Source organism: Leuciscus leuciscus (assembly GCF_965113295.1).
Source record: "Leuciscus leuciscus genome assembly, chromosome: 5".
NCBI lineage: Eukaryota > Metazoa > Chordata > Actinopteri > Cypriniformes > Leuciscidae > Leuciscus > Leuciscus leuciscus.
In genome coordinates this window covers 41,155,634-41,182,973 of record NC_138729.1, presented here as the reverse complement: position 1 = coordinate 41,182,973, position 27,340 = coordinate 41,155,634, and the positions used below count along the sequence as shown (strand labels likewise).

Here is a 27,340-nt window from a genome sequence, read left to right as displayed (position 1 = left end):
ATGTATCTGTAGGAACTGAGGAGATGCACTTTAAGTAAAGTTTTAAAAGAGAAGGGTGTAATGCAATTGGTTGAGCTAGTGTTGCTGTGTTGAGCTAATCATGATGGTCAAACAAACATGTGAACATCAAAAAAAATTATACTTAATTTCTTTGTAAAATTACAAATATATTGTGTGGGTAGTTTTTTGTATGTTTTCTTGTATATGCTTTTTATATATTTTCGTTTAGAATTTTTTAGATGATGAATTTTCCCAAACAGTAATAGTAATAATATGAATTAAAAAAATAAAACAAATAAAACAACGATCTTCACCTTGAAATGATGCTCTTTCTTGAACCCTTGATCTACATTGTGTTCTGTTTCTGTTTCTCAGGCCAACAGAGAGGGAGAGGACAGAATGTTTAATCAAATCCAGACTCAGGAGTATCATGATGTACCAGGACTTTGAAAATGTCACATCCAAAGAGGTCAGCGGGAAATGCAGAGTGCATAAAAACGCAGCTACACACTGACATACTGAGTGATATATTTCACGACAGACTCAAAATCATAAGTGGTCACAGGAGAAACATTTGAGACACGTTGCCACCAGGATCCAGCAATGTGTCTCGGCTGAACTCCTGTGATCAGATTTCAGGAGACTGATCTTAACTACAGTTGTAAATAGGATCTATGACATAAGAATTGTTGAGTCTGCAAGTCAACAATGATGTGTGTTTTTCCTTAGATTCGTAGTGAGCTGGAACAACAGATGAACCGCAACCTGAAAGAGTACAAAGAGTTCATAGACAATGAGATGCTGCTTATCCTCGGGCAGATGGATAAAGCCACTCTTATCTTTGATCACCTTTATCTGGTTAGTGCTGCTTTTATCAGAAAGCGACTAATAACCCTACCACCACCGTTTCCCCCTCTTTTTTTGGTTTTATCATATAATGATGAGCAAATCGCATCACCCCCAGCAGACCGTACCCCAAAATTTAAAATAATCCTTAAAAATAAGGTAATTAATTATCCAAAATATAAAAATGATAACAAATTAAATCAAATAACCAATTGGTTAAATACATACAAAATAAAATGCAAATAAAAGCTGAGATTTTGAAGCACTTGTTTGATAAGAAGTTTGACACGGAAGTTAGTATTAATTTATTCATGTAAAGCTTGTTAGTTCTGTAGAAGAGTAGATGATATTTGTCATATATGGGGCACTAGATGCCAATTTCCCTAAAAATCCAGTGATTTGCATCGTTCATTTTTCAGGGTTCTGAATGGAATGCTTCTAATCTAGAGGAACTTCAGGAAACTGGGTGAGTTTTACCTTTTACTGGCATCCACAGTTTGTTTTCCTCCCATACTGTTTTTTCAAGAGACTTCTTCTGTAAATGGGTTAATGTTTGGTAAATGTGAAAGTTTAAGGTGAGTATGTATCATATCACCTCTTAAAGGGCAACATTTTCTCCCGTTTCAGCTAAAGTTCAGAGTAAAGCCATCAAAGCTGTTTCTTGCACAGCAAGAAGCAGGGTGTATTTTTAGTACCTTATGTAAGGAACAAGAATAAACTTGCATGCAATATGGATTTCTATTGTTGTCCAGATGTAATTTATGGCATCTCCTCATTTAAATTCATTGCTATTTTTAGGGTGGGCTACATCTTAAATGTTACAAGGGAAATAGACAACTTTTTCCCAGGAACATTCTGCTACCACAACATCCGAGTGTACGACGACGAGGCCACAGACTTACTGGCTCATTGGAACGAAACCTACAACTTTATTGTCAAAGCAAAGTAAGCCACTTATCTTAAAAAATAAGCAACATACTTTTCTCATTCCTTATGAGTTTTCACACCCTCCTTGCTGTTTTGTTCTGTACTCTACAGAAAGAATCAATCAAAATGCTTGGTTCACTGTAAGATGGGTGTAAGCCGCTCGGCCTCTACTGTAATAGCATATGCAATGAAAGAGAACGGCTGGACTCTGGAGAAAGCATATAACTTCGTCAAACAGAAGCGCAGTATCACCCGTCCCAATGCCAGCTTCATGAGACAGCTGGCGGAGTATGAGGGCATACTGGATGCCAGGTACAAGAGAAATTTCCTTTTTTATTGTAATCTGATGTATTTCTTGTTAATGGTTCACCCCCCAAAAAATATTTTTTTGTACACATTTCTTTCTTCTGTGTGTGTACCAGATATTAAAGATGTCTGGTCTGTTGTTTTTTTACAATATAAGTTAGGGCCCAGTGTTGCTTTTGGACCACATTGACTTTCATTGTATAGACAAGAAACATAAATTATAAAGAAAGAATAATTATATTATATTATTACATATATTATATTATATTATATTATATTAATTAATTATATTAATTATATAATTTATCCCAAAAAAATCGAATCGATTAATCAAAGAAACATTCATTCCTGAAACTATATTCTTTTTTCAGTTTTGGAGAATAAAGTAAGTCACACAGGTTTGAAACGACAGGTTTTAAAGCTTTGTCTTTTTTCCTTTCAGTAAGCAGCGTCATAACCGCCTGTGGCGTCCTGATTCAGATTGCGATCACCCTGACTGTGAGCAAGCTGCTTCCCCTTGCTGTGTGGATGCTGAGACTGTGGATCACGTCACCCCTGACCCCACAAACCCCAGGGTCACCGTATGCTGTGAGCCTACCGCCCACTCCTCTCCAATTAGCCTAGATCTTGACCCCGGCCACCCACAAAACTACCACTACTACTTCCGCCGCCTGTCTGACTCAGCCCTCGACAGCAACCCTTCCACGCCTGTCCATGCACCGCCTCTGGTGGATGTAGATCGTGTCTTCATCGAGGTTGCCGATGTGGAGAAAGATGCGCTTCTTGATGATGAAACCATCGAGGGGCGCGACGGCCTTCATTTACCCCATTTCGGTGTCCCAGAAGAGGGTACGACCGCTCGAACCTGTTCTCGAGGGGCGGAGCCTTTGGAGGAACTACGTCTACGTTTGGAGTTCAGCACGGTTGAGGAGGAGGATGAAGAGGAGGCTCAGAAAGAGCAAGCAGAAATGGAGGCATTAGCAGAAGGAGCGAAGAGAGGAGATGGAAATGAGGGAGGAAGGAAGGATAGTGAGGAGTTGTCAAATGAAAAGGGGATTGATCTTGCAAGCCTAAATCATCTGTGCAATGAGAACTCCAACAACAATAACCACCTCAGAACACAACAAAAGCTCACTGTAAGTTTATCGCATGATCGCACCAAGTATTAGCACCTTGCACCATTTGCATCTCATATTATTTGCTTTACATCGTTTTTTCTTGTCTTTTCTTGTTCAGGAAAGTGCCCATCTGAAGCAGCATGCTAAGCCGAGGCTTGCTCCTGGTTTGTTGTTCGCTTCCAAGCCCACCCAGAGTGCTCTGTTGGAGACTAACAGACAAGGCCTTGCTCCTTTACCCCTCAATAGTGTGCCCAATATCTCTATTCAGACGCCACCCTGTGCCAACTTGCCCATGACAGCCAAGTGTGGTAAGCTTTCCTCAGATCTGTGCCTTGATGCCAATGCAATGCCCTCGGGGCATAAAGATAAGCCAGATGGCAAATCTCTTGACAAAGAAACTGAGAACCGGACTCCGATGCTTGAGGCCAAAGGGGAAGGAGATTTCAGACAGAAAGAGACTGATGCACAAGGTTCCTCTGCTCTACCCAGGAACGAGAGAGAGATGAAGGGCTTGGAGAAGGCGGAGGCCGCTTGTTCTCCACAACAACAAGAGACTCTGATGCAGCTGCAACGCTCTGGCCTTGTTCGTCGCCGAAAAGAGCGCTTGGAAAAACTCTCCGGTCTCTTCCAGGAGCGTGCACGTGCAAATGAGCAACGGGGAGCAGGTTCAAGCAAAACCGAGGATGCAACAAACAATTCCAGTGATCCAACCGACCCTTTCCACAGGCCTTTTGGAACACGGGCAGAGTTCGCTACCGAAGCAGAAGTGCCACTGACGAATGAAGTGTTGTTGGCGGTCCTCGGGTCAGGTGGCCAGACACCGGTCTCCTCCCCGCATGGTTCCACGCTCACCCGCAGCTCCAGCAGCGACAGCCTCCGCAGCGTACGCGGCAAACCAGGCCTTGTGCGTCAACGTACCCAAGAAATTGAAGCCCGAATGCGACTTGCAGGACTTACTGTACCTTCTCGACTAAAGCGTTCCAACTCTCTCGCCAAACTAGGCAGCCTCACCTTCTCATCTGAGGACTTGTGCTCCGCATGCTCCTCTGATGCAGGGACCCTTCTCATGCTATCATTGTCCCCAGAACCTGAGCACTCACTCAGCCCAGAGTGGGCCAGACCGTGGCCCTCTTCCTCGTCCTCCACCAACATGGAGGTCTTCAACCAAGGCGAAGCTGGACCTGAAGAGTCCAAGAGCTGACAGCGGGCAACAGTTTTAGAGCAACAGTACCAGTTCTGCAGCGATGTTACTGAGATATTTATATTTATATATTTTTTAAACATTTCAGCCACATGGGGAAAATTGGCCATTCACAGAAGTTCTTGAGGTGAACAGATCTAACAAGTTGGGTAAACAGTGTCTTCTACAAAAGAATTGCTTTCTGTTATGAATATAAAAATAATATTCAATGAATCCAAAACCTTCTGGACAGGCTCAATAGATGTGTATTGCACTGAGTGACGAACAGTTCATGAGGTTTTCACTGCTCTTCCTCTCTGCTGTTCTGAAGCAAAATAAGCACTCGCCATCCCAGAGGCCATTACTTGAAAGCGTCAAAATAGACTATTGTGTAATGTTTCCATCAGCCCACCCATTTATCGCACCATAAATCACTTAATTGTCGCCCGGTATGAGTCACAGATTCCTTCGGACATGGTCACACATTTGAAAAGGGTTTTAAAAAAATCGAACACCCTGCTGTGCTCATGCTTCCTGGCTGGATGGTGAAAGGAAATGGACTTTTTGCCGTGATTAGGAAAGTTTTTTTTTTTTTTTTTTGTATGTTGATGGACTCTTTTTATCATTCACAGAGCACTGATGATTCACTCACAGGTTTCAAAGTAGTACCTCATTCCAGTACAGTACTGTTCGTAAACACTTCAGTGTTCACACACATCGCAGTGTGTGTGAAGGCTCATTGGGAAAGCTGATGGAGGACCACCAAAAGGAGATTTGTTTGGGATTCTTCCATCTTTTTAATACTTGATGATGGTGTTGAAAGACAATCAGAAAATCGGAGGCAACTTCAAGCTGCTGTTTTCAATCCACTGAAACGCTCATAGATGCAGTTTCTCTTCTTACGAATGTGACTGTCCATGTTGCTGTCAAAATAGCGGTAGGGTTTTGGGGAAATGTTTGGGTCACTATTACTGTTACAGTCTCTAATAGCACATACTTGTTCTTGTAGAGATTTTATATCATTGCAAACTCCTCCATAGTAGTTTCTCTAGCAGAAGAGCTGCTCCATGTTTCCAAATGTGATACAAATTAATCATTTACCCATGTAAAGAGTGACTGTTATTTTTAAGGACTTGTTCCTGAGGCAGTGGCTTGTTTATGCCAACCTGAACTGAAGCTTTTGGAGTTTGCTGTTGATTCCCACCATGTTATGGCTTTACTGTTCTTACTCTTTTTCCTGTTTGTATACTCGCTGTCAGTTTTCCATTATGAAATCAAAGTAAGGTAGATTGGCCTTTTGAACCAGATCTATACAGAGGTAGAACTGAAGATGGTCGCTCTGAAACAAGATCAGACAACAATTACAAGGCAAAGGTGTGGCATGGTTTCAATAACTGTTAAACTGTGAGTGTGTGTCTGTGTGGGTGAATCTCACAAAAGCATGTCCAGGTCACATTTCGCCCCAAAAAATTAGAAGAGAAAAAATACATTTTAAACTATATTCAATTATATTTAGCCTTTAGGAACTGAACCCCATTTTTATGACTATGAACATATATATGAAGACTTGTCTTTTTTTATTCTCAGTGCTCTCAATGGAAATTCCCTTTAAATTCATACTAATGCAGTGTAATAAAAATACTGCTTATACTACTACTACTTCTTGAATTGGCCAAAAAATAAATAAAAATACATGCAACCAATATTACAATGATTTATAAATACTTTAAAATCTAAATAATACATCAAGAATATATTGCTTTGCAATAAAGTAACAAAATATATGTAAATATATATTTATTTTAAGCATTACAGTAAAGGTAATTTAAAAAATAGGATTCATTTGAAGCATTCAAGCAAAATATAATTCCTTGTTTTTGATTTTATAGATTTTATGTGATATTTGGGGTGAAAAAATAAAAGTACCAGACATGTTTTTGACAGTGAATAACCCACCTCTGTGTCTGAGGACACTTGCCATACCAGCTGTTGTGATCACACAAGCTTTGATAACAAACCCACCAATGCATCAATCCAACTGTTTGTTCATATCCTGGTGTCAACAGCCCTTTATTTACCAATCAGTCGGCTGATTACAGCTCGAGTTAAAGTACTTGAGGTTCATTATTATGCAGCATACTTTTCCAATATTTTTTAAACTGATTTTGTACATGTATCTATGCTATCACATTGAGTTTGAGCAACACAAATGTGAAGTTTGCGAGTGTGTGCGTGTGAGCGGTGCCTTGAACAGCGGCTACACCATTACTGTGAACTATTTATGAACACAAAACCCTTTCAGAGAATGTGTGTATTTTAATGTTAAAAACATGAGCAGGCTCATAGTACATACACACATCTCCGCTTCCTCACATATACACAGCAGTACACTGTATGTAAATATGTATGTTGGTCATATAACAGAATTGCTCATGGTACTTCCATCTGAAAGTCAACTTGAATCAGTTCCTCTATCCTGTAGATGGTTGCCTGAATGATTTTTGTTTGATTGGACAAGTATCAACACTACTTAATATTCCTTCTGGGGCCTGAATATAAAATCTAAAAGGAAAAATAAGCTAGAAAGCAGTTTTCTGTCATGAACCGTTACATGCATCCTTCTTGAATGTGCCCTGAACCCTCCTCTTCTCGCCGGAGTCTTTGCCATTTTGTGTCTGATGCCATATTGAGGTCAAATGTAAGTCAGAGATTACAGATTAAATGTTATTGGTTGCCTGCATTGTCTTGTGTCATCAACATCAAGTGCCTTACCCAGAAGCACTAGAGGCATTGTTCTGTGTTGACTCCCATTTGATAATGTTGCCAGTTAAGGCAGAGGCCAATGGGTTACATGGGCACATTTTAAAGCTGGCAGACATTTTCCTACTATACACTCCTAACTTGTATTGTTGTATAAGAGAAAATAGAAACAGATCATTGACATTTGGCATTATTTCATTTTAATTAAAGATGAAGACACTGCAAACTCATGAAAGCTGTTAGAGTTGTCAAGTTTGGGGAGGTTTTCCTTTCCAAAGGAGCAAGGAAGGATTTTATGCTTTTCAAGTATGAAGTGATAACCAAAGTTTTGTGTTGAGAATCAATATAAAATGCCACATTTGTTGATGCTGTTGCTTATGGAACCACCATAGATTCAAGCTATTTGCATGGGAGAGACAGTGGCTTTTTTTGTTGTTGAGAATGTTACATTGGTTCTGTTCCCAAATCATCCATAGACTTTCCTCTAGTTGGATATTGAGCGTCATTTTGTGAATTAGCGATGCTGATTAATTGCGATGCTCACAAAATAGGAGCGCTCGCTTCTCCTCACCAGGTCACCATTGTTTTCATTATTAAGTATGCAGTAATTTTTTCTTCTTTTTTGTACTGCAGATTTGCTGTAGTTTCAATGCATATTGCACTTTGTACATTTTGTTGATGTACTGTATGTGTTTATTATGGGAATAAACTTTTTCATGCAATCTTTGTTTGTTTTTCTTGTCATGTTTGCTACATTTACTGGCAAAATACTTTAATCTAGGCCATTTTAGACTCTTTTTTGATTGGTTAACGCACTCTAGTATAGTATTATTACATCATAGTGTGCCATCTGTGCTCGGTATATTCTGGCATGGTTGTGCAGTTAGGTCAGCCAGCTTATGCAACTACAGGCTAGACCTCCTTGCTCGCATGACGTCAGAGGTTTTATGGCAGGCTTTGAGGTTGTAAGTTGTTAATGGCCTTCAAGTCTTCTCAGAATAAGTGCATATGATCGGTCTGTGAATTTCATTTTCTTGCTTATATAGGGGTGAAATGCAGCTGGTACTTTATTACTGGTCTTTTGTAAAGAAATAAAGTTATGCTAGTGGACATATCAGTGACGAAGCAGAAAATGCATGATCATTGTCCTTTATGATCAAAGGATGGAGATAAATGATCATGATTTTATTTTGTATTGATGCTTTAGTTATTGATAAGGTAAGTAAGTGTCCCTAACAAGTACATGGACACTTTTTTCACAATTAAAAAATGTCTGATGACACAGAAAATATCCAACAATAATGTATGTGTTTTTTTATCTTTTAAAACCTACAGTAACAAAACCTATTTTGATTCAAATGTTTGCTTGTGCTCACCAAGGCTGCATTTATTTGACCAAAAATACAGTAAAATAAATAAATAAATAAAAATATATATACATACATACATACATACATACATATATATATATATATATATATATATATATATATATATATATATATATATATATATATATAGTAATATTGTAAATTAAAATAAGTTGTTTTGGTTAAATTTTTTAATTTTTTTAAAGTAATATTGTAAAATATTATTGCAAATTTAAATGTTTTCTATTTGAATATATTTTAAAATGTACTTTGTGTTGGCAAAGCTGAATTTTCAGCATCATTACTCCAGTCTTCAGTGTCACATATCCTTCAGAAATCATTATAATTATGCTGATTTGGTGCTCTATATTTTTGTGATCAGGCCACTGACATACTTTTGAAGCTACTGTTATCCATTTTATTGGCCTTCAAACACCTTAAAATGCATATGTGTAGATCAGGAAAATCAAATGTTTTGAACCCCCGAAACCTCCCTAGCAAGATCACATTTGACTTCTGTATTTATTTATTTATTTTATTTATTTATTGCATAACAAGAACAATATACAACATACACATACAGAGTATCACAGTGTATTATTATCTATTACATTCATAACAAAGGAAACAATATAAAGAGTAAAGAAAGAAAAAGAAAAAAAACTCAGTATTTATAAAACTCTGCGTACGGCCCTGAGTGACATCATACATTTATAAGTGTGGCTGAAATGCCCAAATATTTTTTGGGACCTGTGAAATAAATATGTCCTCCTGATGGTCTTTCAGAAGGAGTCACCAAGTTCTTCCACAGAAGCCTCCGATTCCACCTCTGTGTGGCCTGTTTTCTCTCTTCAGTCTCAATGTCTGGTGAACTGTGTGCTGAAGTCATTTCTCCTTTATTATCTAAGAGAAAACGAGAGCATCCTGTTATGATCATTGCCATAGTGACCAGTCGCATAACAGGAAGATTTATAAGGCTTTGTTCCCTTGTATTTGCAGCTTCTTTTCGTGTATCTCTCTATGCGATCACAGTTTCTACTCCCCTTCTGTGAATTATATCAGGAAACTTCTAAACTTTGGCCATGGAGACTGGTACACGGCAGTAATACTGATAAAGTGGTACCATACTGATACCATGCTCTCCTCACGTCCTGTATCTCTGTTACCATGACTATCAGTGTCTCAGTTTACACTAGAGGTCCAGTGTAGTTGTCTTTACGTTTACTGCTATTTTGAGAAAAGCACAGAGCCGCTAGACAGTCACACTATTACTTTGTATCATTGCACCCTTGGTGGAATGTGTGTAGGTTTTGATCAAAGGAGCGTAGCTTAAAAAAGCTCCCTGAACGATTTAATCTGTAAATACAAAGAACTAAATTAAACACAGAGGGAGCGATTCTTAAAGACATAAAACTGAGAATTCCTATGAAGTTGACACATTAACTGTTAAAGGATATAAACTGTACAGATAACAGCTCAGTTAACCTGCTGTGGGATAAAAGAGGAGTATGGTGATGTCATGTTTTGGTGCGGAATAAAGGCCTTTGCTTTGAGAAAAAATAAAATGAAGCCCTTAGGACGGTGGCAGATCTGTTGTTAAAAATAGTAATAATAAGTTATGCATTTCTTTAAAGGCACAGTTTACCTAAAACTTAAAATTCTGTCATAATTTACTCACCCTCATGTCATTTCAAACTAGGAGTGTAACGGATCGCATGATGATATGGACCAGGTTGGGTTCAGCACGCATGTGATTCGCAGATTAATTGCTTAAGTAGCCTATGTTTAAATGCTTAATTAGTTTAACCATCATAGAGTGAAAGTTTATCATTTGCACATGTTTTTTTCTTGGCAGTTTACACATTCAAGCGATTTTAAACCATTCAAGCGCAAAAAGAGGCGAAAGAGAACTAAATTCGTGCACTGTTATCTGAGAGTACAGCCGCACGTCCCGAAGCACGCGCAAACACAGAGGCGCGTTTCAGATAGCACACGAACACCGAATTGATCCCTCGTTTGCGTCTCCTCCAACACACAAAATTATGTTAAAATAAATAGTCATCTCGGCAAGTATTCACGTAAACACAGTCGATAATGTCTTAAGTGAACGTAAACAACTGAGAAAGAAATCGGATGTATATCATTTTATTGGATCCGTTCTTTAGATCTTAAAGTGACAGCAGCCTATAAATATCTGCTGCTGTCATTAATGTTAATCAAACAACAAAACATATTTAACAAAGACTAATCTATATTTAATTTATACAGTGAACACTTAAGAGTTATTTTATATCTTACATTTCTGTACCTGATTACTACTGTTAGACCTTTTTGTAACTTTATGTTGTATTTATCTATGCTTGTAATTTGTGTATTTGTTATTATGTTATTACTGACTGTTCACTTGATTTTAATAATGTTTAATTATTAAAAGCAAGAATTTTTTTCTGTGGTATCAAAGAACTTAAAGTGGGCTATAAGTAATAAATGAAAAGTAAAGTAAAGTCACATTGCCAAATTACAAATTTCACAATTACAAAGAAATTTCGAAGTAGAAAAACTAGTATCTGTTTTATTTACATCTTCGAAAAAGAATTTCTTACAGTGTTGGAATGACTCTCATTTCTTATTTTCAAGTCATGTCTTATGGTGCTTTTCCTAATTTTTCGCCTCCCTGGTCTCCATCCATTTTCATGGTATGGAAAATAGCAGTGTGAACATTCTGCTAAACATCTCCTTTTGTGTTGCACAGTAGAAAGGAGATCATACAGGGTAAGTAAATGATGACAAAAATGTAATTTTTGGGCGAACTGTTCTTTGAATATCTTCCTGAATCTGAAAGTTGTTGTGCTTCTACACTTGGACAGGACTGACTTACTGCATTAGGCAAATGTATCTGTGACATCATGAGAGTAATAAAAGCCCATTTGCCAGCAGAACTCAGCCAGAACATCCATCCATCCAACAAAGAGTGGTCTTGTCCTGGAGTTACGGTGCAGTCACGGGAGTATCGGTGAGTATCCACTTCTATACTTGAGATAAAATTGTTACCATAGAAGTTGATTCCGTAGTGTGCCGTCCATTGGGTTGGACAAGTAGCTTGGATTTTGATTTAAACACTTGTTTAGTGAGACAATAAAACTTTCTAAGACAGTGAAGAGATGTTTCATATAGTTGTTGTTCAGTCCTTTTCGATTCTGCATGCATGGGAGAGGCAGCGAGCCACAAGGAAATCAAGTGACTTGCCTTAAGTGTCAGGGTGGCGGATGCAGCACAAAGGAGCAGTTGTGGAGATGGCCTTCTAGGGAATCCTGTCGGTGACCGCAAGCGCTTTACAGAGAAGTAAATGAGGAAAATGGACTGGTAAAAGTTTGATAAATGATTAATGCTTATCATTAAACAATAACTCTCTGATTTATAAACCAAAGGTCTAACAAAGATAAAACTTCGAAGAAGTTATAAAGAGCTTTTAATATTGAGCAATGAGACAATGCAATGGCTTTGTGAGCAAATCAATTGTCTATTCTAGTCTGCAGGATAGAATTGAAAACATCACTGTGTAGCCACGTTTCAACTTTGCTATGACAAGAACGCCTCTAGTTCTGCGTGTGAGTTCCTGTAAATGTGTTTGTTGAGGGCTCTCAAGAACTGGAGAGTGAAGCAGATGAACACGAAACACATTGTCACTGTAGTGACTCCTTTATTTTGTACGTTTTCTACATTCACAAATGTAGAAAAATTCTATGCACTTAAAATTTAAGTAGATAATTCTCAAAAAAATTGTTGCATTTGTGTGCCGTGTGTGTCTTAATGAATATTAAAATGGATGCATAAGTTAGTCATATTATTTGATAGAATTAACTGTCTGATATGAAATGCAAGACCAATTTTTTAAATAATACCTTCACTGAACTTCAGCCCTAAAACATACACTACTGTTCAAAAGTTTTGGTTTGTAAGGTTTGTAAGATTTTTTGTAATGTTTTTGAAAGAAGTCTCTTCTGCTCACCAAGGCTGCATTTATTTGATCAAAATACAGTAAAAACAGCAATAGCTGTGAACTATTCTTACACTTTAAAATAACTGATTTTATGTTAAAGTTTTTTAAAACAGTTATTTTTTTAAACAGTTGTGCTGCATAGAGCCATGCATTTTTTTCAGGATTCATTGATGAACAGAAAATATATGAATGCGAATATTATTGTGTCCTTGCTGAACAAATTAAAAAAGAATTCTCTATTATGTTCACGCTGCTTTTGGGCCAGGGAGAGAGGAGGCATTGACAAATGAGAAGAGGAATCAGAGATTTTTTTTGGGAGATGTGCAGACAGGAAATAGATAGGAACTGTGACCCAAAGTAAGATTTCATCAGTGGCTTTCATGAGCCTGTAAGCCCTTTAAATGATGTGTGACAGAGCGCAGGCTTATGAACCAATGTGTCTCGGGATTGAATTGCCTGTCGCACTCATCTTCCTCAACATTGCTGTCAGCAGCGAGAAGCCAAATGCCTATTTTTGTGAAAACTTTCAGATCCCTTTTAACTCTACAGTATACTGCTTTAAATGTTTATACTGGACATAGCATCATATTTATCCCCAAATACTTTCAGAATGGACGGATAGGTTGGCTGATTGATTGTTTGATTAATTGATGTAATGTCTAGGTGTGAAAATGTACAGTACTTTCTAAGAGGACTGTGATTGACAGTGTTTTACAGGAGAGCTCCTACAAAGTCTTGTGACTCTAATTGGTGTTCCTGCTGACAGTACAGTTCATGTAACGAGACAAGCATGAACAGTCAATGGCTGCTCAGATATGCTGTAGTCACAAGACACTGAGGAAAGAAACACTGTTCCCACCAAAGTCAAGGTTCAAGTAAAATACACTCAGCTATTTCATTTGGTTAGTTTTGCACAATGGTGAATAGAAATGATCATTTTACTCAGTTACTATGCCAAAGTGTTTCATTGTTTTAAAAAAAAAAAACATTTTAATGTTTGGAAACTTTTATTTTGAAGTGAAAAAAAGAAAAGAAAAAAGAAAAGAAAAATAAAGAAAGACATGATATCCAATTTGTGAATGAATCATTCTTTTGAGACGCTTCTTTTTGATGCGATTCACAAATTGCACTTAACGATTCTGTTGTGAATTCAACTGATCCGATTGCAGCAATTAACAAATCACTGATTCAGTGATCTGGTTGGAGCAAGTCTCGTTAACAAGCAACCGAATTGGTGTGGTCTCATTCAAAATCAGCAAAGAACATATGACCCCTTTCTCTCAAAGCAATAAAAAACAAGTTAACATCATGAAAAAAAAAGATCCTCAAAGCTTGAGTGTGCTGACCCCTCATAATTCATAACAATGCCATACTGAGCTCTAATCTACTTAAGCTCAGTGCTTTGGTAAATCATAATTCTGAAAAAAAGGTAATAAATTATGATCTTTTTATGTCATATTAAGTCAATTATATCATTTTTAGATTTTGTATCTAATAATTATGAATTTGTATGTGTAACCGGTCTTACTCGAACCGCTCCAAGTGGGACTTGTACTTCTACTCAAGTGAAAATTTAAAAGGTGTGCTTTTACTTTTACTGGCACTATTTCCACAGGGAATGAGCATTTAATACCTGAGACAAAGAGTCTTTCATTGCCAAAAAAAAAAAAAATCAGTTAAAACAAACAGAACAAGTCATGTTTGCCTGTGATTGTCAGTAGTCAAGAAAGGTGAAAGAGATAGTTAGTGAGGGTACAACTGTGTACAGGGGAGTGAAAGTGTGGGAGAATTTCAGATAAACACTGGCATAACCTGCATGCCAGAGTCATGCCATCATCAACATCTTGTGGTCCGCCACACTGCCAATAACATCTCTCTCTCTCTATTTTCCACAGAATGGGACAAAACCAGGGCAAGGAGGGGGAGCCAGTGCAGGACAACAGCTCTGCAGGACCAGAGGAAAAGGGACCAAGCCCAGACCCTGGGGGGGCAACAGAGGAAGGAAATCCAACCATTGAGACTCACGATGTCGGGACAGATGAGGAGAAAGCAGCCGCTGGAAGGTTGGATGGAGGCCCAGGCAGGGAGTCACCATCACCTACACCAGAGCACAGTTTGGATTCTCATGATAAGGTGTGTGCTCCCACGGATGCGGGGGTTGTGGAGGGAGGGGATGGTGAGAAAGTGGGAGGAAGAAAGAGTAGTGAGGAAGGCAGGGCTGAACCGCTGGCTCCACAGCAGCTGAATGGAATCACACAGTCTGACAGCTGCCTGCAAGGCACATGGAAGGCTGGTGAACCTGATCACGAGAGAAAAGACTCAGAGAGTATGCTGGAAGACTATCTAGAACATCAGGAAAACCTTGGGTGTGACTTTCCTGGTAAAGACAAAGCTGAAAGTACTCACGAAGGAGAAAACAGGAGTAAGAAGTGTGCTTCCTATGTAAAGGACGAAATGGAATCTGTTTGTGGAGATGACGACAAGCTAACGTGCCAGGAAGGGGACAGAAAACTTGATTCTGATGCTGTGGTGACAAATGCAGGGCCTACTTGGGAGATTCTGGAATGGAAGGACATTTCAAAACCATGTGGTGGGGACGCCAACACCAACGTTCCGGTTCAAGACAAAGCTTTGGTCATTACCGAAAATGTAGAGTTGAAGACCAGCATGACTGAATCACAAAACAAGAGGCCGTTTAACAAGCCCAGCACATCAAACCTCGTGATGAACTCACAAATGGAGACATCAAAGGACATTACTGAGGCAATTCAGCAAGTCAAAGAAGGAATACGGGAGAAGTCGCCAGAGAATCCAGATAAGGTTGTAACAGAAACCCCAAAAGCCGAACATTCTTCCCCGAAGAACGTCGAAACCCAGGGGCGGTCTATGAAGGATGTCTGCGGAGCCAGAGAAAACGTTACTTGGTGTCAGCCAACAGATGATGTCATGAAGACCAGATTTACTAGTTCATCACTGGCAGGTGTGGATTTACAAAACAAAGCTGTGAGCCTAGAACGAGCACAGAGCCCAGAGGACCTCAGCCCCTTAGAAGTGGCATCCAAGTCACCTCAGGGTCGCGCTGAGAGCCATCGACAAATATCTGCAGGCGAATTCACACAGGATGAGCTTCAGAAAGAAAGGCAATTTAATGTGTCAGACTTGGAGAGCCCTAGGACAAAGGAACCTTCACTTGAGAGATCACCCGCTGGAGGTCATAAAAATAAAGATGGCATAAGAGAGACTGAAGAAAGAGAAAATCTGGAATCTGCTTCAAAGGGTCTCCATCGTTCCCATGCAAAGAAATCCGAGATAAAAGATCTTTCTCTGCGTGGAACAGAAACGGAAGAGGGTTGTTTTGTGACATCTAATATTGCCAGTGTAAGTATGCTGGGTGAAAACAAACCCTGGCTACAAAGCTATGAAGATGAGAAATGTATTACATTCTCTGAAGCCATTACGGATTCATACCCCCCTTCTAAATCTGATGTTCAAGTTATGCAAAAAGATGAAAAAGAGGATTCCCCTCTTTCAGCAAAGGCCAAAGTACACACAGAGATAAGTCTAGAGTGGTTTCTGGCAGAAATGAGTCCACATACAGTGATACGAACCCTTCCAGAGACAGTGAAGGATACTAAACATAGGATGGATCCAGAAAATACCTCTTCTTTAAGTGCAGTGATTGATGTAGAAGATGCTACTAAACAGCAGAGATTAGAGAGAGATGCTAACGCTAACTCGGGTGACATGACAACATCAGAGAGAGACAAGGTCAGCAAGTCTAATCAGAATACCATCAGCTCAAAAACGGACGTGCGTAAGGAAACATCTGCAAATACTTTCATCTCTGAGCTCATTGCTGGTCCTGAGACAGCTTCAAATCCCATAGATGACAGGCTGGGCATGGACAACAAAACAGAAGTCACTCTGTCTGGTTCTTCTCAACAAGAGCATTGTTTTTTGAATATTTTAACAAATGCATCAACCTCTTCCATTGTAAGCCAGACAGATATTTCCGATCAGGTCCAGGATGGTTGCATTGCAGGATCTGCATTAGCAGACAGTGCAGCAAACACATCTGCTGCACAAGATGTGCAACATTCCTCCTCCATGTGCAACCTAATAAGTATGCAAGCTAACGAGAAACAAGATAAAGAGCAGAACAAGCTGTCGACACATGCACATTTTCATGTGTTAGAGGAGAAACATTTAAGCCAGCTTGACATCAAGCACGCAATGGAAAGCGGCCTGACCACCATCATGGAACCACCGCAGGGTGCACAGAAAAGACATGTTTTAGATATGATAAAGGAGACTATTGAGTTGCAGAAGAAGATGAAGGAATGGACCAAGCCAGCTGATGCCCGGGTTGATCTGACCTTAGATCCAACACAGTCTGTGAAAGTATCACAGATGAAAGCAGCATTTGATCAACCAAAGAAATCACCTGACAAAGCACTAGAGAGAAAACCTTCAGTGAGAAAAGGTAGGAACATTTCTCAGAAGGAAGTTGTTTATGTAATGCAAGGACCCCTTGCTTGGCAGATAGAGAGATGGAGCAGAAACTCCCTGAGTTGCAATGTGTTTCATATTAAACCAGACCTATCTGATATGCTTGCAGTATCTATCTATCTATCTATCTATCTATCTATCTATCTATCTATCTATCTATCTATCTATCTATCTATCTATCTATCTATCTATCTATCTATCTATCGTTATGCAGGAAATAATGAAATAGTTAATTTCAGCTTAATGGTGCCATCTTGTGGCAATTTCAGTACAGGAAAAATCAACCTCAACATATAGGTTGTATAACAGTTGGGGGGAAAAAGCCAAATAACTATCCAAAATGAATTGTGTTTAGAGCTCATTGTGTTATCACTATAATGCTATCAACTTACCAATCGATGTAACTTACTTCAGTGTTCACTGACTTGACTAAATGTATGACGTCCTCAACACTAAACTGGTTCTACTAGTAAACGCAGTCACGTCGACACTGTCGTCCACTGACTCCACACACTCAAGTTCATACCTGTTTACGCTCTGTGTGGGCAGGGCTAAGATGAGAATGTTCTGTGATTGGTGATCTTTGACGCCACTCATTGGCCATTTATCTAATCACGTTCTTTGTGGGGCGGAGAAAACAAAACAGGGCGTGGCTTCCGGCGAGTCTCGGACAAGTTGAGTGAGGCAGAGGCATAGGGAACATTCGCGCGATCAGGGAGTGCTGCTGTAGAAAGCAAAATTAAAGTCGGGCTTGGAAATATTTTTTTCTACGACAGCTGAGAAGGTAAGAATAGGCGCAAACTCAATCTGTCACGTAATTTTTATAACATGAGGCAAATAATGTATTGGTGTGCGTAAGTTTAAGAATCTGTCCATGCGAAAGGGATCATGGCAGCGTGGATCAGGCCAGATGGGCTGATCTGCAATGCTCAAAACGGGGGATTGCTTTAACAAATTTATGTTTCATATCTGAACTGAACTGACATGTAATGCTTTGATTTGTGTGGATGAATTAAATAAACCATTTGCCTCTGTGTTTGTGGGAAGCAAACCGCTGCTGCATCTGGCTCTCTCTTTTATAAGTTTAGAATATTTGAATTAATAATAATGGTAATAATAATATAGAATGTTGGAACCTTAACTTTTCTGTTTTTAATTTGTTAGTGTATAATGTTATAGTCTTTGATTTGAAATCACTAAGTGTGAAATGTTCGAATATTTGTTTGCTGATTACATTAGAGGAACAGAGAGCGAGTGATCACTAAACAAATAAAGCAAAAGTTTAGCCACTTTAATTTGCCACACAAGCCAATGTGATATAGCTTAATTTTTTGGCAACGCCTATCTTGGTTAAGTTGTTGGAACTGTCAGTCTAGTCTGGTTTGTCCTGTATTCACTGCTCAGAGCAATAATGAAAGTTTATGTCAGTATCACTGAAGTGTCAAGCCTAGGGACAAGTGATCTCCAGCAGATATGCAGAGTCATCAAATTATTTTAATAAATCAGTGAGTATGCAGAGGGAAATGTAGAGAAATATAAGGTAACTTATGTCAGTGGCCAGGACTTGTTTAAATCAGTTGGTTTATTATCTTGTAGGTTTGGATTATCTTGTCATATCTGAGAGGGCGGATGCATTATAAACTATTTTTGAAATTTAAAGGGATAGTTCACCCAAAGATAAGATAAAAGCCTAAATTAGATCTATTCATCAAATAAAGCGATCAGGTCTCTTCAGAAAATTTGGACTAAACCGCTCAATTCATATGGATTAGTTTTACGACCTCTTTATGAACTTTTTGAACCGTCAAAGTGGTAGTTGCGTAGCTGTCAATGGAGGGACAGAAAGCTCTCAGATTTCAACAAAAAGATCTTCATTTGTTTTCCAAAGATGAGTGAAAGTCTTACGGGCTCGGAACGACAAGAGGGTGAGTAAATGATGACAGAATTTTCATTTTTGGGTGAACTAACCCTTAATACAATGTGATGTCTGTGTGGAGGGTTTCTTAAAGGTGCACTCAGTAATTTAACTTTTTAAAGTTTTACATAAAGAAATGAACAGAACTATTAAGAAATGTCACTGGTATGATGATACACGTGGTATGAAGACTCAAGTCAATATCAGTCTTCTAGAAAAAGCAGTTTTATTCTACATGGAGTAGGTCGCCCCTTTATAGGTGCTGCCATGTTGACATCACACGATTGGTCTTGTCGTGACAGAGTCTCTAATAATAATGCGTTTAACGTAAAACGGAGCTGAGATTGAGAATAGAAGTGGGGCATTTTTTTAAAAATCTGAATAAAAACAAGATAAAAGTGAGCAGAAATTTGCTGAGTGTGCCTTTCATGCTATGTGGTTTCAGGTTAAAGTTTTTTATTTTTTTAAGAAATTTTATAGCCTTCCATTTTCTTTAGAAGCACTTTCTTTTTTCTATGATTGCAAGAATGTTGAAATGGCAAAATGTTTCTTTAATTTCAGTTAGAAATACAATAGCCTTTAGTTGTTTGGTTAATATTGTTCCATTCAGCATGACTCAACCTCAGGTTACTCTCTGTCCCTGTAATAATTTTACTGTACTTTTTACTTCTCGAATTAACCTTCAGTCATCTCAGAGGCGGAGAACAAGTGTTTGGGCTGCTACACCCGGTTAGTGTTTTAGTGAATATTATGTAGCGTGCAGGGTTTTCTGTGGTTACCCATGTGTCGACCACACTGTAATATTGTCTGGCTTGTTTCAGTTTGACTCACTAACTTGCCAGGGCAGCAGGAAAGAATATAAAAATAATGAAACCACAAAAACTGTGACATATTTTAAGGCATAAAAAAAAGTTTGTTGAGACTTCTAAGAAATACCAGATATATTTGGATTGATGCTGTCTGTTTTCAGTATTTATATACTGGTTGTTTTGACTGCGTTTACAATTCCATTTCATGGATTTCAAATATCAAATAATTTTTTTATAGAATGAGGAGGATAAAAGTACATTGTACATGGATAAAAGTACATTCTGGTTTAGTTATAGCCCTTTAGACCAGTCTTTGTTCTTGCTTAGCCATTGCTGGTGCATGATAGCTTGAGGCCACGCTGAAATCTTGACATGGTAATGTTTGGGCTGGCCGTCAGAATGCATCAGGCTGTTTATGCGTGTGGACGTCATTGCATCGGCTACTCTGTGCCTGTTTCCTTGTGCTCCTTGGGAAATGGGTCAGGATGCTGGGTAAAATTAGTCAGGAGATGCAGGAAGTTGCCGCAAGGCTGGAGAGGATGCAGCTTCGGCAGCGTGTGTGTGTAAGAGAGATAGAGAAGAACAACTGGACATGTATAGGCAGAGGGAATCTGTTGAGACTTTTAAGGAAGTCTTGTTTCCTCTAAATACAGACAGTTTCAGGTTGCATTTCACATTTACCAGATAAGGTTTTTGTGTTTGGTGCACGTCCTTTAGGCTGCATGCGTCAGAGTTGAGCTTTGCGATGGATATCTCATCATCAGCAGGTATGCAGGGTAAAATTCAACCCTTTTTCAAGACGTGCTTCAGCTGTCGTTATAAAGCATTTTCTTTGCACTCATTTAATTTCTGTTGAGGAAGATTTGCCCTATGTCACATTGATACATTTTTTTTTACGGCAATTAACGGGTTAGAAGAGTTGCTATGGAGGTTTTGACATCTCAACCTTTTTTTTATTCACTTCTGTTCATTGTTTCCTGCATAGCAATTAGCTGCATAGTAAGTCAAATGTCACCTTTTACAAGCCGTGAAAGCACGTTCAAAAGTGATCGTGTCAACAAGACGTACTTTTTTTGGTTGATTATGCGACTATGGATCTTCAGTGGCTAAACAACAGATCTAGCTCTATTCTGAATGCTACCTTTCATGCTACCTTTCATGGTACTTTATTTGTTATAAACTTTAAGCTGGTGTTGGTCATCCGAGTTGTGAGTTTCATGTGTAGAAGCTTATTATTTATGCATTTAAGCTCATAACAGCAACACGCAAAGTATCTCAGGTAATGTTTGTGTTTTATTTATGGCTTTGCATGAGCTTTGCATGACCTATATAGCTGTATTATTGAAAGTGACAATGGATAATTCACTTCAGATCTTGTAAAGAAATTAAAGGAAACAAGAACTTTCAAACTGTCAACTCAGTGTGAACAAACAAGTGCATTCTATGACAAAGATTGTTTCCGTCTCTCTAGATTGTTTTTCTAAACTCTCTTGTAGTTTTAATGTTAAAATTGTGTTATATTTATGAATTTGATTTGATGTACTTATTAGGGATGCTAACAGTTAATCGACACTCACTCAGTCAGGTAGAACATGCATATTTCAAATTTAAATAGTCATATTTAAAGTTTCTTGCGCTTTAGTAAAATTCGAAGGCATGGAACCGTCTGCGCAGCACCGCTTCAAGTCGAAAACACCTAAAACCTTGTCCTAACCAGATGCGATTCGATAAGATTCCAGCGACAGATAATTTGTCTGTCCACACTAGACGTGACCAAGGGGCAACATTCTGATCTGAAAAATGAAGCCTACCCGGAAGTGCGAAAAACTGCAATACATCGAAAATCCGCTAGGGGAAGGTCCCAAAAGGGAGCAAATGTCCATAGCCCCCATGTTAACATGTCCGTTTTCACAGCATAAAATCATGTTTTTACAGGTTGGTCCCATGGACTTTTATTGGATTTTTCGATAGGTTCCGAGTGCCTGACAACGGCGAGGGTATAGTGAATTTTTTTTCTAACTCGTTAGTTTAGATAGTATTTAGATATAAAATGTATGACAATAAGGGCGTGGTTAACTTTGATTGACAGCTTGATTGACAGCTGAAAGGCAGCGCCACGGAGAATGACAACATAAGAAGCGCCATTTTTTAATACAGTTGACATATAATACTACTGTTTCTGTATCATGAAACGTAGTTTTAAGAGTTTTTCAGGCGAGAATGTAGTTGTTTTAAGCTCAAATCTGTGGTTTATTTATAAAGATTTATGAAAATTGTATCCAGTTGTGAGATCCAGTGATGACCGGGCGCTCGGCGCGATGTACCCCGCCTGGAGCAGCCTTTCATCGGCTAGACGTTTTGAGGTTTGCCGCGGACTCTGGCGTCTCTGTAGTGGTTAAACATGAGATATAATTCGTCTTGTCTATATCTAACGGGCGATTTTTGGTCTCGTGAATCTATAATTTGTTCCCTGGGCAATCGTTTTGGCTGAGGGGAAGTTTCATAACTTTATAAGCTATATTTAACTTGTACCGTTGTATGGTTAGACTAGATCGAGCGCATGACTTTTTATGTTTGACTGAATTGTTTGCTTTATTTGTATAGCTTCTTGTAACTTTACCTTTTACTTATACTTTTATAATAGCTAATATTGATAAAACTGAAATTTAACAAAAAGAGACTGGGTTGAGTTTTGTCATTTTAAATTTTAATACAACGAAGATGATCTGTAATGTTGTTTACTGCAACATCTGTTGTTTAGTACAAATGCACATATTGCCTGGACCATATTAAAATGTTTAATATTTTTATATTATATTTAAAACGAAAAGAGGCAGGTTTGTGTTTTATATTTCGTTTTGTTATAAATAGGCAAACGTTATGTGCAGTGAATATAATCAATACGCGTTGCCTGAACCACATTTGTGTGGCTATAATGTTTAAGATTTCTTTAAATGAAAACGAAAAGAGTTAGTATGGTGTTTTATAACATATTTCGTTGCCTAAAATATACACAGAGATAACCGGAGTAGCAGAGCGAGCTGAGTGACGCGCGCTGCGTCAGAAGGTGGGCGGGGTTAGGGTTTCCCAAGATTTTCCAAGATGGCGCCGCCCATACCCCCCATAAACGGCTTCAAACCCGTTCTTCAGAAAGTCTATGGGTGACGTCACAGACGCTTTGTCCATATTTTTTACAGTCTATGGACGTGACGCGACTGTGAGATGCGTAAAAATCAATCAAAACCCACAGCCAATCAGAACAGCGTGTGGGCGGAGTCTCGTGGCAAGCGCACAGCACCAGAGAGAAATCTTGATGGCAATCGCAAGAAAATGGATAAATAGGCTACATAATCAAATTCACAAATATTACACCATTTAAATATTATTCAAATACATAGGCTACTGAGTTACTAAAACAATCTTTGTCAAATAATACACTTGTTTGTTCACAGTTTGAAGAACGTTCTTGTTTCCATTTGTTTAATTTCAAGATCTGAGGTGAATTATCCATTGTTGCTTTTACAGCTAACGTTACAAAGCTGGGAGCACTGAATGGTATTCAAAGTCACATTGCATGCTTTTAACATTAAATAAAGCACATAAACAGTACCTGAGATTATCATTGCCACACTTTGTGTTTGTTGTTCCAGCGCGACGTCGCAGAAAAAAAGAAACCTTTTCTAAAATAGAATCGTCGTCGTCGCGGCTGGTTAGGACAAAAACTCTGATCAACATGGAAAAGATATCGCGTGTCACGTCGAGGGTAGTTAGGACATGGTGAAACGCTTTCTCTAATGTTAGTTGAATTACTAGTTGAATAGTTGGCTGTTGTTTAAACAATGTAGATGATCGCAGTGGCAGAGATTCAAATAGCTTGAGCTTGTGAAAGGCAGCAGTATCTTAGCTGAAATTCCATTACATTTGCCCGGGAGCAGGAATAGGATTTAGGAGGTGTCAACCCCCTTCTGTATTCCCAATGGCAAATGGCAGGATCATTCAGAGTGGCTCGTGACTCATCAGGCTGTTAGAATGCATTCATCATTTACTTGCTCTAATGTTGACCAAAACCCGTAGACTTTTTCTACCACTGAACAACACACATTTTTGACGAATGTTTTCATACAATTGCAATCAATGTTCACCGATATTTTCAAGCCTGTAAAAAGACACAAAACAACATGAAAGTATCATAAAAGTGGCCCAAAAAGACTAATTCTATATTCTCAGTATAATTATAATATAATCTCCACCTTTATTGCATTTGAATTGTGCTTCTGTGTCTTTTTTAAAAACTTGAAATCTTCTTCCCCATTCATTTGTACTGACTAATTTGCATGGCTGATGCTTTGCCTTCTATTTTTATATCTGAACCACTGATTGGCGAATGCAATATGGAAAAAAACTGATTTAAATGAGTTGTCAGAAAGGTGTGGGATTTATATTACAGCCAGGCACGGCTACCCAAAGCATTCCAAGACTCAAGAGGACTGCAAAATTAACTCTTGCCTAAGGGAACAGAAACTTGCTGTCACCCGTTTTACCATGCGATGAACCACACCCTGTCTGACGAGGAAGGAAGCAGAATTATCTGTCAGCGTAAGATCGTTCAGTACAAGCTAATAAACCTCAGACAAGTCTGTCAATTCAGTCAAGTTTTTGTGAAACTAGCTAAACTTCCACAAGGAGAATACATTCATAATTTGTGTAATTGACTTATGGCTTAAGGAGTGAGAATGTACAATTCATCACAAATCAGAGCATGAAAGCGCTTTTAATAACACAGGTACTCTGCCAATCAAAAGTTTGGGGTTTGTAAGATTTTTTTTTAATGTTTTTGAAAGAAGTCTCTTTGGCTCACCAAGGTTGCATTTATTGAGATCTGAAATACAATAAAATGGTCAAATATTATTAAAATGAAGTGAAATAACTTTTCTATTTTAATATATTTTAAAATGTCATTTAATCCTGTCAGCTATATTTTTAACAGTTACTCCAGTCTTCAGTGTCATATGGTCCTTCTGAAATAATCTAATATGCTGAATTGCTGCTCAAAACATTTCTTACTGTTTTTTGTTTTGTGAAAAACTATTTTTTTCCCCAGGATTCTTAACTTTCAAAAGAACAGTATCTATCTGAAATAGAACTGTATTATTTTAGTATAGTATAGTATAGTATAGTATAGTATAGTATAGTATACATTTTTCACCAAAAAAAGCTGAACAGACCCCAACATTTTCAATGCTAGTGTATAGACCCTTACGGGGCTGCTCGATATAGCTGAGTATATAGTCAAAGTGATTTTGGTGAAATAAATTCAGGCAAAATTATAAATATTGCTCTGAGTTTTGAAAGCATGATTAAAATAGCCAGAATATTTTATAGTCTCACAAGGCCAAGGGATGTGTCAAATTTTATGAATGATGGGCTTTTCAAGTTCAGTGAAGTTCAGGCCTGCAGATAAATCATCTCAATGTATTCAAATGCCTTTCTAGTTAGAGAGCGCATTGATCTGGATTAGAAACATCATGTCAACCTCTCCTGTGATGACATCAGGGCAGATTGGGTTGGTGCCACCTAATACTTATGTTGACTTTTGATATTGTTAACCTTCCCTCTGGGTTTAGTCTTCATGCCAGAGACAAACAGGATATGGCAACACTGAACGTCCTTAACAATATTCTTTTATCCTTGTAGTCGTATACATCTGGGTGCCATAATGAACCCAGAAGTGTCAAATGAATTCTAGATATACAGGGCTGTGGCTGGCAGGAGGGAAGGGTGTGCTTGTGTTGAGAATATTTAAATACATTTTTTAAACAGAGCCATGTATGGTGTAAAATGGCTCTGTCTGACTACATGCAAAAACACTCTCCTTATCTTGAACGCACTTTCTTACACTCCTTCATTTGGAGCTGTCACACGCTCTGTCTTTTGCCTTTTTTCTGCCACAGCGTTCTGTGTCGGAGTCCAGAAATGTGTCTGATTTTATAAAAAAATAAATAAAAAAAGAGTTATATGCAGTAGGGATGGGTCTATATAGGTAAAATTGTTTGTGCATCAATTTTCCACTTTTTATATAAAATTATATATGATTGATAACACTATTTATTTATTATTATTATTATTTATATTTCCTCAAACACAAACTGTATAAAAGTTTGTGGTCTGGAATATATATTTATATTTATTATTATTATTATAATTTTATATATATATATATATATATATATATATATATATATATATATATATATTATATATATATATATAAATATAAATCTTTTTCAAAAGAACTCTCTAAGGATGCATTTATATGATCTCAAGATACAGTTAAAATAGTAATATTGTATAATATTATTACAAATGTAACTATATATAATAGCTATTATATTTTAAAATGTAATTTTAAACCGATCCAAGTTTGCTCCAGGCATAAAACAGTGTCCGATTGGTCTCTCAACACATTGTTCCTACCCACTATACCCACCCACCACACCTGAGATCCAGTTTTCAGTGGTTGAACTTTCAAATGACGTTGGAAAACACTGCGTCGTGATTGCAACGTGATCGGATCCCGGAGGTCCTATAGCTTTAGCCAAGCAGCATGTCATGTCACTCTGTGATCAACACTCAGATGGAAGGCTGTGTCCTAGTAAGGCTGCATATCCCGGCTTCCACGTCATCAAGCACAGCTGAAGTCTGTCTCTATTTGAAGGATCCTTGGAATACTACATAAGTCTATCTGTGAGGATTTTACAGATCACATTTTCATTTAAAGCAGTTCTTTTTTTCACATATTCACAACTACGAAAATGGAGCACTTCTATGTCAGCAAATTTAAAAGCACTTAAGTGATGGCCATATTCCCTATATTCACTGTAAAGTTAAGCTTCTAAGCATTTGATCGTTAATTTAAACAACCATCGATTATGGGAGTTTATGTAAATTAACATCCCCATTTCATACCGATCAAGATCATACTTTTCTATGTAAAAGGAAGGGCACGTGTATTCTCTGATCAGCTTTTGGATAAGGCTTCCCCAGCCTTTACGCTCTTGGTTTCACCATGAATCCGGTAGACCAGTGATGCCACAGTGCTGCGTTACAAGGCTTTCTTTGTCCACTGCCGAGTTCAGGAAGTGAAGGAATCGCCTCAGATGGTTGTGGAGGCGGTATCACTCTGATTCATTGCCCAGAACTCATTGTGAAGTGAGAGTCAGCCTCAATAAAAAAAGAGAGATGTTAGCTCTTCCTCTTGATGGTTTAATGAAAGTGTGATCAAGATCATCTTTAGGCGATATAATAGCAGCATAACATGGATTCGTTTTCATTCAAGCGTCTCAGCATCTGTTCACAGGGAGACGGTAGCTGGATTGAGTTTGTGGTCAGGGATCTGTGCATCATTAAGTGTCTTGCTCACGGTACTTAGTTGGTATCCAGGTCAGGATTTTGACAAAGTAATTATTTTGTCTCACTCCTCATAAGCAGTAATCCACCTTGCAAACCTGGATCCATCTTGAAGAAGGTTACGATCAAACATTTTCGTCTGACGGACCCTTGTTTTCTTAATACTGTGTGGCTGAGAATCCTAGACCAACAA

At 38.3% G+C, this 27,340-nt stretch overlaps 2 protein-coding genes across 7 annotated transcripts in view; both read left to right on the top strand.

The window, feature by feature from the left end:
• ssh1a (slingshot protein phosphatase 1a) overlaps positions 1-7,859 on the top strand; it is a 44,510-nt gene extending 36,651 nt beyond the window's left edge. For all 3 annotated transcript variants that reach the window (XM_082170203.1, XM_082170204.1, XM_082170205.1), the window contains 7 exons: positions 376-469; positions 730-858; positions 1,266-1,312; positions 1,645-1,791; positions 1,885-2,085; positions 2,522-3,215; positions 3,316-7,859. In XM_082170203.1, coding sequence (XP_082026329.1) covers positions 376-469; positions 730-858; positions 1,266-1,312; positions 1,645-1,791; positions 1,885-2,085; positions 2,522-3,215; positions 3,316-4,398 — 2,395 coding nt within the window. In that variant the 3' untranslated portion in view covers positions 4,399-7,859. The remainder of the gene's footprint in view (positions 1-375; positions 470-729; positions 859-1,265; positions 1,313-1,644; positions 1,792-1,884; positions 2,086-2,521; positions 3,216-3,315) is intronic.
• A 3,539-nt stretch (positions 7,860-11,398) lies between these two features.
• The window catches only part of coro1ca (coronin, actin binding protein, 1Ca), a 52,175-nt gene continuing 36,233 nt past the window's right edge, over positions 11,399-27,340 (top strand). The window contains exons 1-2 of one of the 4 annotated variants that reach the window (XM_082170174.1): positions 11,399-11,520; positions 14,403-16,990. In XM_082170174.1, the coding sequence (XP_082026300.1) occupies positions 11,414-11,520; positions 14,403-16,990 (2,695 nt within the window). In that variant the 5' untranslated portion in view covers positions 11,399-11,413. Of the gene's footprint in view, positions 11,521-14,402; positions 16,991-17,658; positions 17,801-18,904; positions 18,942-18,986; positions 20,508-27,340 lie in introns of those variants that run through there. The other 3 variants (XM_082170175.1, XM_082170177.1, XM_082170176.1) reach the window with 3 other exon arrangements.